General features: G+C 44.9%; 2 protein-coding genes across 3 annotated transcripts in view; both read left to right on the forward strand.

Moving 5' to 3' along the window:
• LOC107373312 (homeodomain-interacting protein kinase 4-like) overlaps positions 1 to 14863 on the forward strand; it is a 745746-nt gene that overhangs the window by 314354 nt on the left and 416529 nt on the right. The window lies entirely within an intron of this gene.
• kcmf1 (potassium channel modulatory factor 1) lies at positions 2061 to 11039 on the forward strand. Of its 2 annotated transcripts, XM_015942958.3 has the most exons (8): positions 2061 to 2138; positions 2232 to 2290; positions 3710 to 3877; positions 3991 to 4130; positions 6391 to 6492; positions 6582 to 6765; positions 6894 to 7188; positions 9706 to 11039. In XM_015942958.3, exons 2-8 carry the CDS (start codon positions 2275 to 2277, stop codon positions 9965 to 9967), a joined length of 1167 nt encoding a protein of 388 aa, XP_015798444.3. In that variant the 5' UTR covers positions 2061 to 2138; positions 2232 to 2274; the 3' UTR covers positions 9968 to 11039. The 2 variants fall into 2 exon arrangements, with proteins under 2 accessions (XP_015798444.3, XP_015798443.3); XM_015942957.3 differs by having other exon boundaries at positions 2086 to 2290.

The following is a 14863-nucleotide window of genomic DNA, read 5'->3' on the forward strand; positions in this document are numbered from 1 at the left end:
TGGCACCAATGGTTATGCTTTTTTTTTCCTTTACCCCAAGTCTTTTGTGGACAATGAAAAGCCTATTTAAAGGGAATTCTGTGTGGTGGCACCTGGGGTGACCAATCAGATTCCAAGGGTGGCATTTGCTACCCCAGGCCACTCCCTGGCCACGCCCCTGGCACTCCACACCAGGTGTGGCAGGGAGAGGGGAGACGAAGATCTATATCATCAAAAGACATCCCAGTAGAAGGGAGGAGTCAAAGGCCCCACCTGACATATACAGTTATACACAAACACAGTCACACACTCCCTCCCTCATGCTCACACGTACACATACAACCAAAAACTTACATAAAGGCACGCTGGACACCCACTCATGCTCCCCATACACACCCTATTCACTCTGGTCCCGGAACTGCTGCACATGGGGTACAACCATTACTGGTTCCCAGAGTTCGACCCTTTCTGCTGGGGTGCTGATAAGCAGGCTCCCCCGCCCAACACTGAGCACAGCAACCCACCACCTCAGACCCCAACCAGACGGCTAGATCCCCCTCCTAGCCTCCAGCCCCAGGAAGCCAAGCAACAACAGAGGTGTGCTAAGACCCCTAGTCTCCCTCCGCCTGCTCCAATATAGAGTTAGTGCGTGGTGATGAGGTGTATTCCATGGCTGTGGTGAACGGGCAGTGCGGGCATCATCTGGCCTATGCCAGCTGATGCCACCGCACCACCCCACTTACACCCACAGCCCTCAGTGTCTAAGTGCAGTTTAAAATTGGAAGTGGGCACCGGCACTTGGGATGAGGCTGAGAAATCCCCCTGCCAAATGCCGTTGGATGTGCTCACTCCCAAGGCCCTAAGTGTGTGCGTGGAATGTCGTTGGTGGAAGTGATTAAGGTGCAGATAAAATTGGGGGGCAGGTTGCCACAGGAATGTGGAAATGAGGTCCATACCCGCACTCCCTGACTTGTCCACCCCTAAGGTCTAGGACTCTTAATTACACTCTTGATAACATCCACGATCATGTTTCATGAGAGTGTTTCAGTTGATATTATCTTGAATAATCATTTACCTTCAGTTATTCTGTGTAACCATTGGCTGTAGAAATATTGCAATAAATAGATTTTATAAACTGTATTTATGCTTCTGTGTCAAATTCATAATAAGTGTTGGTTCCCTGGCTGTCCAAAGTACCTATTTCCAGAGTCAATCAGATATTAAAGGTCCAATAATATTGATAATTCATTGTTTGATGGAACATTATATTTTGTTGGATACCTTTCATATTTTATTGACAGTTTATTATCTGTGACCACATCCAAAATGTTACAATTGCATTCCTTTATTTAGAATATGTTTGTTTTAATGCTCAAAAGTGCATTAAAACAAAGAAAAGTACAAATAATTTTTCAATAGCAATATAAATAATACATATTTAGAACATTTAGTCTGAGAATTTTCTTCTTTGTCATGTTTCCCGAATTTGTACAAACTCCTGTTGTTACGTAATACACACATGAATGGTCAATGGTAGTGTTGTGTATCTCTTGATAGTTTGATTTTACCATTGCACGCACGCACGCACACACACACACACACACACACACACACACACACACACACACATTATTAATAACAACAATAATATTAATAATAATTATAGTAAAAGTAGTAGAAGTAATTTTTCCCTTTTTCTTCTTGTGCAGCACCTCCTGACATTTATCTTGAGAGTAGCCATATAAAATGTATTATTTTTCTTCTACTAAGTCTAAGGTGTAAATGTTTTTATTGTTTGATTACGTGGTAATTTAAAAATGAGGCCATCAGGTAAAGTGCTAGTAATTCTCTTGTTGATGTCCCATAAAACTGTGGAATAGAATTCATTAATCCCACAGTGGGGTAATTCACTTCTGTTTTTGATTGATTATGTTCTTTCAAAACTTAAAAAAGTTATTTTAAAAAAACAAACCTTAATTTTAAGATAACTGTGGACTTTTGCTTTGACATTTATCGTGCAGCGTTCGGCCTGTAAGTCAAATTCCAGGGCACTTATTATCCATGCAGAGCGGTTTTATCGTCATCGGACAGCGCCATCTGTCGTTCACCAGAAGCATTCAGCCATAAGTGACACTCTGGGACGGGAAGCAGAACGAACTGTAAGCTTCTGGGGATCCATCTTGCTTGAAAAAAGACGAGGGTGAAGGATTTTCCAGTAAATAGTCCCATAAACTGTGTCATTCTTTGTTCAGCGCACTGGGGAGCCCGAAGAGGGGCCGTGTCGCTGTTTGTAGGATGTCCCGACATGAGGGTGAGTTGACAAACGGAGCCAGAGCGACTGGAACGGTGTCTACTTTACCTAATCATTAACTAGCTCGTTGGCTAGCTCTGCTAACTGCTTACTTCAGTCAGAATGTGTTGTCCCGCCTTTTTCCGGGCTCGTTCCTTATTATTTGTCAGCGCTGGGAGCATATTTAGTGTTCGTATGTGTGTTATGCTTAGTAATTTAAAAGCAGTCAACCTGTTCTCAATGATACCGCAGTAGAGCGGAGGGTTAGCGGTTAGCTTTTGCTACGTTAACTTGCGCTAGCATGGCTAGGTAGCAGGCTAAAGAATGCATACATAGACCCCTCGTTTCAGTTGTAAGTCGATGCTATTTATGCCATGTCCGTCTCATAATGAACTATAAATTGTGTTGTATTCTTAAATTTGTTACCTTCTTCTTAAGTCTGGACTTTGTTTAGTTTAATTTTTGACTCAGTAGCTGTGAAATTAGCAGCATGCTGTACCATGTAACACACACTGTTGCTGGAGTGCACTGTCACGAACAAAACAGAAAGTCTGAGGCCTTTGGCCACAGGTCAACCACTAAGTGAGGTGCGAGCTAAACTCAGGGTTAAGTTAAGGGACTTTTAACTGGATCATGTATTTTTGGGTTGAGTTTTATTTGGTCGCTGTCCAGACTGAGGTTTATTAGCCCCTAAAAGCCAGAGGTCACAACTTTCAACTTAAAAACACAGTTACTTGGCAACCTGTTCCTTCTAGTGGTCAGAATACACTTTAGTCCAGACAACACACGTCTTGGCCCAAGAAAAGGGGGCAGTTATGTTTAACATGTACACTCCATCTCTCTTTGTAAACCTTTTATTAAACTTTTAACAAAACAACTGAACATGAAGTCCACAAAGAAAGCTGCAGACTAGTAGAGTTGTCTGTTCAGGTCAGCTGCTTATTTTTGCAAATGCTGTTGATGGTTAAGATTATGTCGTCCAATTTAAGATATTTCATATGTTGCCTCTTATATAAAGCATTTACACTTTCCAACAAAAGTAAACCAGTGTTTGAATGGCAATTCTGCCTTTTCCCCTCCTTTTACAGTACAATCTTTCATTCGAAGTGCATTTTTTGTAAATGTAGCTGTAACCAGGAACAGTGAGCTACCCGTGAGTGTGTGTGCTGTTTTCTACATGAATAACAAGGGCTGTAATGAAAACACCTTTCAGATGTTTGTGGCACGCCTCTGAGCTGCTGGTGAAATGAACGGCAGTGCCAGGGACCTTCATTGCTGGCACTCGTGTGTTGGTTCAGGTCCAAAAGCACATGCTCATGGAAGTGAAACTGGTTTTCAGATAAAGATTGCCTTCTCACTGATAGAGTTGTGAGGAATTTGTGGCTTAATTGTCGGGCCCACAGGATTGATTTGAGTTCCTTTGCTCTTTTCTTTCTGCAGGTGTGAGCTGTGATGCGTGTTTAAAGGGCAACTTTAGAGGACGGCGGTTCAAGTGTTTAATTTGCTACGACTACGACTTGTGTGCGTCGTGCTACGAGAGCGGGGCTACTACAACGCGACACACAACAGAGCACCCCATGCAGTGTATATTAACTAGAGTAGACTATGGTAAGAGCACCCCAGCTGGTAACAGCTACTGATCGTTTACTGATTCATCGTAATCACAAAGTTATCTACTTCAAATACATTTAAAACAGCTGATTGTTGATCTTTGCCCGCAGACTTGTATTATGGAGGAGACACGTTTTCAGTAGAACAGCCTCAGTCTTTCACATGTCCTTACTGTGGCAAAATGGGCTTCACAGAGACGTCCCTACAGGAGCACGTCACCTCGGAGCATTCGGAGACTTCCACAGAGGTGGTGAGTACACTTGTTATTTATCAGCAGCTCAGGCATTGCAGCTATCCTCCACCTCCCTCTGATCTGCTCTATTTTCAGGTCATCAGTTGGAAAGAAACATTTTTTTTTAACTTTCACTATTTTTAATGCCATTTAGTCAACTGAAATTGCTCCCTGCTCCCCCTTTGTGCTGCAGAGATGTCTGGAAACGAGCTCATTTCTTCGTATTCTATAAGTTTCGTATAAGTTTTTCTTGTAGTCTTTTTAAATCTGTAAAGTGGAATATTTCTCCTGGCTTTCTGAAATCATTTGCTGCTTTAAAAAAAATGGTCCCGTCCTTTCACCTGGTCATTTTCAAATAATTCATTTTTTAATCTGATGGCCCAGTGCCAAGTATAAAAAAGGCCCTCGGCACAAGTGATTAACCTGCTTCAGCGACACATAAGAGACGTTTTGACAGAGACATTAATTGAACCCCTTCGTAAAGCCTCATTTATGCTTCTCTGTCTGTGACAGTGCAGAGACAAACAGATGTGCAAGGACGAACCGAGTTGAGCCCACTTTTCTAAATATCCATCAAACGAGATAGAGAGTGCAAGGTTGTGATTGGCCAGGACACTGCATCCTTTAAATTAGCCAACAGCAACGCCATTGCTGCTCAAAAAAAAAATAAAGAGAGCGGAAGATATCTAGCAGCAGACATGGAGCAACTTAAAGAATACCATGGGGGAAAAAAGGAGCATAAAGATACGCAGCAAGCGTTTTACTAATGGATGAAATTGATCATAAGTGTGAGTTTAGAGGTGGCGAGCGCATGAAAAGGTGGGGGAGAACGAGGGACAAATCCAACCATGTTAAAAAGTCTCATAATACAAAAAACCCAATATAAACATGATAGTAAATGCACTATCTTGGACCGGACGTGAGAGGATACGCCAGAACAGCGCTGCGCCCTCTGTTGTCCTGGTGGGGACTTGCTTTGACTCCCCAGGTGACGGAGAAGTCCGAAGTTAAAATGTCTCCATCGATGCGTGTCTTTCTCACGCGGAGCTGATTGAGACTTACACGTCAGGCTTAACACTGTGACCTACAGCCTGTTGCAAAACCATTTATACCTGTTTCCATTTAGCAAGCTAAGTGCTGAAGATCATTATTTTGTACCGACAAGGTGACTCAATGAATTATTACTTGTTCCTTTCAAAAAACTCACTGAATCCTCAAACAATGCAAGTAGAGGACAAAACAAGACACATTTGACATTTTTTAAATGAACTGTTTGGATCATGGGTGCCCAATCTTATCCATTATGTTTTAGTTGTTTCCCTGCTCCAACTCGCCTGACTAGTCAGCAGGTGATTAACAAGTTTCTGCAGAGCAGGATGAGCTGTGGAACACATAAAACCACAGAATCGGGTGCGTTGGAGCAGGGAAACAACTAAAACAGGTGTGCCCAACTCCCATCCTTGAGAGGCCCTACCCGGCATGTTTTACTTGTTTCCCTGCTCCAACACAACTGATTCAGTGGTTTCACCTGTTCAGCAGCTTGTCCAGCTCTACAGGAGCCTGTTAATCACCTGATTAAAGCCGTGTGCGTTGGAGCAGGGAAACAACTAAAACAGGTGTGCCCAACTCCCATCCTTGAGAGGCCCTACCCGGCATGTTTTACTTGTTTCCCTGCTCCAACACAACTGATTCAGTGGTTTCACCTGTTCAGCAGCTTGTCCAGCTCTACAGGAGCCTGTTAATCACCTGATTAAAGTCGTGTGCGTTGGAGCAGAGAAACAACTAAAACATGCGGGATAGGGGATCTGGAGGACCAGGGCACACCTAAAACATTCTGGAAAAAGAAAACTGAAGAACTATGAAAAGGCCATATTTTCTCCTACCTTCTTGTGAAAGATGCTAGTGAGATAGTTTTGTTTTCAATCCGTCGTCATGGTCACCTGTGGGAGGGCAATTTTTCCATTCGGCTTAAATGAACTTGAGAATTCAAACAAACTGTATTTGAGAGGAATTGAGAGGTCAAAGATGTCGGCCTTCACATAAATCCAGTGTGTGTTTAAAAACATTTCCAGAACATTTCTAACAGTTCTAGATCCGTCTGTAGAGATGGAAGATCTTTCCAGTTTAATAACTTAACTGTTTCTTTGGCCACAGTAACGTTTTTAAAAATGTAATTGTTTCAAGTGAATTGTTTGTTTCCCGGTGCCATTAGTGAGCACACACACCATCTGAGTTTTGATGCGTCAGACTGAGGATGTTCCCTGATGTCTCCTCTCAGATCTGCCCGATCTGCGCTGCTTTGCCGGGAGGAGATCCCAACCACGTCACTGATGACTTTACGGCTCACCTCACTCTTGAACACAGAGCACCACGAGATTTAATATCCTTTTGCCTTTGCACTTTCCTGATTGGTGCAATAAGTTGTTCATTTAACTGCGGCTGGATTAAACCTTAACAGCTCCCTTTTACGATGAGTCCAGTAGTGTCCGACACGTACGCAGGATGTTTCACCCTGGACGAGGGCTGGGTGGCCCCCGAGCACGACGGACAAACATGCACTTTACTGGCAGCTCCACGGGAGGACTTTCATCCTCCTCAGCACAGAGCTCCTCCTACACCCCCAGTAACAGGGAGACAATGGACCCAATCGCAGGTGAGGCCTAGAAATATTGTTCAGTACAACGTTAATCACTACTTGATGTCTTGGAGAGGAAATAGAAACACGCTTAACTAAATTTTATGATTCATTAAAAACAACCAACCTGCTCTCGTGTCTCCCAGAGTTGTTGTCTCAGCTGTCAGGTGTACGGCGGGCCGCGGGGGGGCAGATCAACTCGTCCGGGCCTTCAGCCTCACAGCTCCAGCAGCTCCAGATGCAACTGCAGCTGGAGCGGCAGCAGGCTCAGGCGGCGCGGCAGCAAGTAGAGACGGGTCGGCATGCGGCAAGACGCGGCAACAATCCAAGCAACACTGGCTCCACAATCCCTCCGCCCACCACGGCAACCGCCAACACCAACAGTTTGGGTGAAAGCAATCCTGCTTCCTCGTCCCACAGCTCCCAGTTCCTATTAGCAAGGTGAGTGAGGACAGTTAAGTGGAGCGACTCATCTAGGTCCTTTTTTTATCCGGCTGTCTGGTCTCAGATAACAAGTGCTAAAGGGACGTGATTTCGGGTGATTCGGTTCCACTCCACCACAGTAGGTGGCAGTGTCGCTCCTGTTAGTTTGTAAATTTTAGGTCGACCTCTTCTGAGGCAGCTAACAAACATCAAGCTAGTGGCGACTTTAATACATCCATCCACCCACCCACTTCAGTAGGGTCTTGGGGTGGTTCTGGACAGAAGTTATCTTGGATAGGTCTCCAGTCACACACTCATACCGGCACAATTTTAGAGTCATGCAAACTAAAGCTCAACGTGTAGATGAAACTTATCTTGTCTGTGGTCTGACATGTTCTTGTGCAGCTTTGGGGTCAGATACTTTGATAGGAGATGTTTCTAGAGCATCTTTGCTGTTTTGATTCTACATGAATAAATCCCCAGTAGAGTGGTTGTACTCTACTACATAAAGGAATGAATCAATGGCTGATTTTAATGATGTATCACAGTTTCAACATTAGTTTAATGTGTTTGGTTTTTAGAACTATGTAGTAATTGCTCCTAAATGATGGGTGAAAGCTCGGAATGTTGCTGATGGTAGTTAAATTCATCCAATCACCCAACCTTATTGTTGACATTAGGCTTTGGCGGTAACCAAATTTAAATACCGCCTAGCATCCTCCACAGTTTACTGCGGTGAACGGTATTACAGGGACTAATTTAAAAAATGATGATATAAGCCTCAAGGTTGGTTAGGACCTTCACCGTTCTGAAACCGAATAACAAACACTATTACTAAAGCAACATTACACACGTATGAACAACTTTAAAAAATTGCAGCTTTAGAAAAGATTTATCGCCTGAAAAACCAGCATGTTTACCTTTTTTTTCCGGCTTCAACATAAAGGTTGTGGACCAACTGCTGAAAACCTGCTTTGATGAGCTCGTGGCAATGGCATACGGGGTGCTAGTCGCGATATCTAGAGAAGAAGAATTTAAAAAACAATAAAAATAAATAAAAAATATATAACAAAAATGAGAAAAAATAATGTGATTAAAAAATGCAAGGAAATGGATGGAGGAAATCAGTAGAAAGGAGGGTGGAGACGGAGGTCATGCAAAACCAGCTTGAACAGGTGAGTCTTCAGCTGCTTTTTGAAGGAGTCCACTGATCTCAGGCTCAGGGGGAGAGAGTTCCAGAGTCTGGGGGCCACAGCAGCAAATGATCTGTCACCTTTGGTCTTTAGCCTGGCGCTGCACAACCAGTAGGCTTTGATCACTGGACCTCAAGGACCTGCTGGGGGTGTAAGGACTAAGAATATCACCAATGTAAGATGGTGCTCGTCCATGTAAGGCCTTATAGACCAGAACCAGGATCTTGAAATGAACCCTGAAGTTGACTGGCAGCCAGTGAAGCTGGAGGAGAAGCGGGGTGATGTGGGCGTGTTTGGAGGACTTGGTCAGAAGCCGAGCACAGGCATTCTGAACCACTTGTAGACGGTTCAGGGAGGTTCTGCTCAGACACGTGAAAAGAGAGTTACAGTAGTCTAAGCGTGAGGAGATGAAGGTGTGGAGAACTGTCTCAAGTTCAGAGCGGGACAGAATGGGACTCAGCTTAGCAATGTTCCTGAGATGGAAGAAGGAAGAGCGAACAAGAGAACTGACATGAGAATCCAGGGTGAGAGCTGGGTCAAAGGTCATGCCAAGATTCCTGACAGAGGTTTTGGTGTGAGAAGAAAGCTGACCAAGAGAGTCTCTGACTTTGGGGCACAGATGATGATCTCAATATTATCTTCATTCATCATCTGATGTCATTAGTGACATTTTAGCACAAAAACAAGGTGGAAAACATGTAGATGTTGGTAACGGAAATTGTCCTGTAAAAATGATCGTTGCATATCGGCCATCTGCCGACCGTATCTCCTACGAGTGTGTGTATATATCTAATAAAATACTAACGAATGCTGCACACACAGTACGTTATACGAAGCTGTTGGGTTAGATGGGTCTGACTACCATCTTTGTTATCCTGACTCTTTGTTGAGGTCACCGTCCTGAACGTGTTTAGGCCAGGGTAAATGTTCATGTTTTCAAAACAATCCATAACATTTTGGTGGTTATTTAAATGATGCACACTTTCCTTGCTCCAACTATAAAGATAAAAAAAACCACAGACTTGATGCTGGATGTATCATGTTTGTGTCCTGCAGACTAAGCCTGTTCATTTATTATACAGCAAGTCCTTGTAGAGCGTGAGACAAATGATGAATACCTAAACTACTGATCAAAATCAGATTGATAATAATATTGATCATTGTAAAGCTGCTGGCTCTGCTGTCTGCAGACTTCAGTTTATAGGAACCCTTTTTTCATCGTCTTTACAAGGCCCGATAAGGTTTTTATGAGGAAAGTGTCATCCCTAGCCAAGTCTTATCATGGCCTGGTTCCACGTGGAAGTGTGTTGATGAGCCGGTGTTTGTCGATGTCGTTTTTCAGGTTGAATGAACCCAAGATGTCCGAAGGAGAGCGGCAGCTTCTTGAAGGAGAGCGTGCTGACCGCAGCTTGTTTGTCCAGGAGCTGCTTCTGTCCACTCTAATGCACGAAGAGAGCTCCTCTGACGAGGAAGAGCGCCGAGACTTCGCCGACTTCGGAGCCATGGGCTGCGTGGATATCATGCCTTTAGACGTGGCGCTGGAGAACCTTCAGCTTAGAGAGAGCAGCTCTTCGGGGAGGGAGCCTCCGCCGCCTCCTCTTTGATGTCCGAGCATCAAGCAGACTGTGTCCTCTGTGCTGCACCTGTCAGTGACGGACAGACTGGCCCTCCTTTCCACCCCTCTTCTATTTTCTGAGTTTGTTATGGTGATTGTAATTTCAGGCCCGTCACCATATTTGTTACGTTGTAAACAAAACCTAAAGAGAGCAAGCTTGATTCAAACCGAATGAGTGAGTGAGCAAGCAAGTGAGAGAAGAAAATTCTATAAATATATAAAATATATATGAAGTTGATAATCAATCCACTTAACTCTTCACCAGGTTAGTGTTGCAGGCGGCCATGGCAGACTTTAGCTTCCTGTGACGTACGAATGGCTCTCCATATAAATACTCCACCTTCAAAAGTCGAGGACGCGAGCTCCTCTGATGAAGCTGCTGTGTGTGTGTGTGTGTGTGTTAATGACTATTAATAAAATAAAAAGTGCTTGGATGGGTTACCATAAGAACCTGCATGCAGTTATTTGCAGCGTGCATGACCTCTGATGACCCTGTCATTAAAACTTATTTTAGGATATCCCAAAGCTTTCAATTGTTTATTTTAACGATTCATTCAAACATCCAGAAAAGTTAGCAGCTGAAGAACCGACATGCAGAAATGACACTAAACTAGAGTGTGTGTGTGTGAGTGTGTGTGAGCTGTAACTTAATGTAAGAAAAGACCTCGTCTCCAGATGTTAATCTTCAGTTTTCTCATTTCTAGACGAGATGCGGTGCTCGTCCACACACACCAACAGGCTTCCACACACTTGTTTAAATTTGCTGGACTTCAGGATCTTACTTTCTGCTAAATCTAGCATTTTGAATTTATTCACACTCATGCCACTCCTCTATGTAAAGCAAAAGGAAAGTAAAGTCAGAATGTGCGTTTACTTTAATAATGGTTCTAGGGCATGGGCTGGTCATTTTTTAATGTACATTTAGAGTACAATAAACACGGTGGGTGCACAGCTTTTGATTTTAAGCAAGAACCCACCACACCATTGCACCTTATCGTTTCATAATTTAGAACATCTTTGTTACCCACAAGTTATCCATTTCATAAACATCTAAATCAGAAGGTTTGCATTTTTGTCTTGTTTCATCCAACATCACTCACTTTATGGTGAGGCACCACCCCCTTCAAAGTAGATCATTTACCTCGATGTCCACTGGTTTTTGCATTTAATTTGTTATAAAAATCCTACCATATATTAAGTACAAGTGAAATCACAAAATGCTTGGTCATAAATGCATCGATCAGTAACATAAAATCTACTTAACATTTGAAAGAGGGTTTTTTTTTGTCACAGCTGAGGAGGTTTCCCTCATGTGGGTCAGGAGCTTCACCAGATGTTTGATGGGTCAGTCAGAACCACCAAGGTGGGCTCGTTGGCTTTGCTTAGAATTTAAATGATAAATGACTTGCACTTGTATAGCGCATCTCTGAGTAAGGACTTCAAAGCGCTTTACACTACAGTGTATCATTCATCCATTCACACAGTGATGGTGATGAGATACGATGTAGCCACAGCTGCCCTGGGGCACACTGACAGACGCGAGGTTGCCGAGCACAGGTGTCACCAGTCCCTCCGATCACCACTAGCAGGCAAGGTGGGTTAAGTGTCTTGCCTGGGATCGAACCTGCAATCTTCCGATAATTGGACAACCCCCTCAGCCTGCTGAGCTACTGCTGCTCCCAGTAAGACGTAAGGATGCGCCATAGAAATATGTGGACCAATGTCGATAATCATTTAGCTTATTAAATACAATACATACACAATCACACATGTAAACATATATATATATATATATATATATATATATATACAGGTTCTTCCAAAAAAATAGCATATTGTGATAAAGTTCATTATTGTCTGTAATGTACTGATAAACATTAGACTCATATTAGATTCATTACAACTGAAGTAGTTCAAGCCTTTTATTGTTTCTAATATTGATGATTTTGGCATACAGCTCATGAAAACCCAAAATTCCTATCTCAAAAAATTAGCATATCATGAAAAGGTTCTCTAAACGAGCTATTAACCTAATCATCTGAATCAACTAATTAACTCAACACCTGCAAAAGATCGCCATGGCTTTTAAAAACTCATCCTGGTTCATTACTCAAAACCGCAATCATGGGTAAGACTGCCGACCTGACTGCTGTCCAGAAGGCCATCATTGACACCCTCAAGCAAGAGGGTTCACAAATAAATTTCTGAATGAATCGGCTGTTCCCAGACTGCGTCCTTTAATCCGCTAAACCTTCCGGTACGGAGTACTTTAAGGTAACGTTAGCGGCGGTTCTAAAACACGTTGCGGTGCTTAGAGTCGTATTTCTGCTACGGGGGTAACGTCGTGTGACGGAGAGCGCATGCGCACAACTCCGCCATCTTGGGTGGCCCGACACGTAGCTCGACCGGCCATTTTGGGCAGGTCAGAGGCGTTTGGCATTTTGGCATTACTAAACAGTTTTGGCCTGGCCGGGATTAAATAAAATAAATACTACATTACAGTTATTCCTTTCACCACTTTTACTTGTCAATACTTCTTCTTTAGACATTTTACTTGAAGATGTCTGCCGCAGAAGCGAATCCTGGCTCACTGGGACGCCAGGTGATTTATGCCGTGGAAAGTGTAGTTGGAGAGGCGACTTTGAGAGAACATCAATATGAGGAAGGTCTGGGGGGGAGATCCACTGATGACCTGCTGGAGTTACTTGGGACTACCGTGAGCCGTGTTCCCACATCGGGTAAGGCTCTTGGAACAAAAGAACGCACGACTGTCTTGGTGGATTTCTCAGTCCTGCTGTCGCATTTGTGGGAGAAAGAGGTAGGTATACGGGACACGATCGTCAACCAGCTGGTGGTAGCGGAGACTGATAGAGACATGGCGTTCCGTGCCAAGACCCAGATGGCGCAGGAGCGGGACATGGTGGTGAATGAGAACTTTGCACTACACCAGGAAGCGACTGAGCTTAAAGCTGAGGTAGCGAATCTGAAGAAAGAACTGGAGCTTGCGAAGGCACGGCAGGCGGGACCGTCTGCCCTGAAAGACGAACGGCCTTCGACCTCTCGGACATCACCATCACATCCGACCCATTACATCGTGGACGCTGCTCCACCGGCGGGTAGGGGCGCATCCGATGGGGTTGGCAGAGGTCAGGGTCATCATCCGGTGCCACCTAGCCCATATGGGCCTCCTCCACCTGACGTGTACCGTGGTTATCCTCAGCCGGACATCTACAGGATGTCTCGGAGCGTGAAAAACTTCAGCCCTAAGCCGGATACTTCGTACCCGGTTGATGCGTACCTGAGCGACCTCCGGCACCACTTCAGGCGGTGTCCGGGAATGTCCATGGAGGACAAGATCTTTGTGATAAGACTGAGCTCCGATGGCGTGGGTTCGCTCATTGATCGCAAGCGTAACGACATTGGGGATGACTACGAGAAGCTAGAACAGGTGGTTCGGCAGGAGTACACCTACAACACACAGCGGCCTGGCTTACAGCTAGCCTTATCAGTCAAACAGGGTCGCGCTGAAGACCCGCAAGTCTATTATCAACGCCTATTCAACGCGTACTTTGGTACAGAATGCAAGGATGGGATGGAGGAGGATAAAAGTTTTAAGGCTTTATTCCTCGAAAATCAGCATGCCCACTACAGCTCATACATGGGTACGGTGGACACAGACACCACGCCCATGAGGGAACTCAGACGGATGGCGAGCTGCGCCTTCATGCGGTTCGGTAAAACCGGAAAAGGATCTAACAATCCATCAGTTATGGCGTTAGGAGACAGAGACGCGCTGCAACTAGAGGGTGCTGAACACCCACAGTAACATTTTGCGTAAGACAACGGCCGCCGTGAATGAGTTGCGTTCGTTTGTGGAGGTTGATTATGGTCATATGCAGATGCTGACGGCTTGTTTGGCGGACTATGGTCGGGACGTGAGCGCCTCCATCGACCTTCTCCTTATGGGGAGGATCCCTCCTTACCTAGTGTCACAAGACATGGTCCGGGCTGCGATTGCTAGGGTGACCTCTGAGGCCCCGATTACGCTACAGGTTCACCTCGGCTTCTCGTTGGGCAGTGCTATTCCTTTATCCGTCATTCCGGAGGCGGGAGAGCTAGCCTTCCTCATAAACTTACCTGTGGTTTCTCCGCGGAACATCTATAGGTTGAAAGATGTAGTGAATGTCGGTAACTGGGTTCACCACTCTCATGTCAAGTTGCATACGCCTCCGGTCATTGCGTATCAGGACCGCGCGCCCCACGTCAGGTTGGTACCGGACTTGAGCGCGTGTTCTCTCAACCGTGGTCTGCACTTTATGTGCCCTGGCACGCCTTTTATACATCGGGAGGCTGTTGTCGTGTGTGGCGTTGATGAGTTGTCGGATACATCTAAATGCCCTATGACGGTGACTCCGCGTTCGCGTGTGGTGAGCAGTAAAGCTGTTATCGTTGGCGACCGTTGGTTGCTCAATACCCCTGCTAGTGATGCTGAAGTTTGCTTTGAGGGTTCGGTATCTACTAAGGTGGACCTACCATCTGCGACCTTGTGGGTGAAGGTTCCCCGGGGTGCAACGGTCCACGTGGGTGAAGTCTCTCTATATCACTTGGATCCTGGTGAGCATAGGTCTGTAGTGGAGTCCTCCACTTTCTATGATAACATCTCTTTTGCTCTTTCCCCAGCGACGGTGGTTCGGGTGGCGTTCGAGGGTCCGACCGTGGTTCGCGTGGGTGTGGTGAACAAAGTGTTGCGTGAGCTGTCGTCGGATTCCGACCTTCGGTTTCGACCAGTGTCTTACTCCTGGTCCTCCGCCGACTCTGTGGTGATATTCATTATAGGCATAAACATCTGCTTGATTTGGACTATGTTCATTTTCCAACACCGTCG

This window comes from Nothobranchius furzeri, chromosome 6 (assembly GCF_043380555.1).
Source record: "Nothobranchius furzeri strain GRZ-AD chromosome 6, NfurGRZ-RIMD1, whole genome shotgun sequence".
NCBI classification, from domain to species: Eukaryota; Metazoa; Chordata; class Actinopteri; order Cyprinodontiformes; family Nothobranchiidae; genus Nothobranchius; species Nothobranchius furzeri.

Bases quoted from the DNA above. Each gene is read 5' to 3' on its own strand.
- kcmf1 (XM_015942958.3), top strand. The intron at 3,878-3,990 runs GTAAGAGCACCC...CTTTGCCCGCAG, and splicing joins ATTAACTAGAGTAGACTATG to ACTTGTATTATGGAGGAGAC. The intron at 7,189-9,705 runs GTGAGTGAGGAC...GTCGTTTTTCAG, and splicing joins TCCCAGTTCCTATTAGCAAG to GTTGAATGAACCCAAGATGT.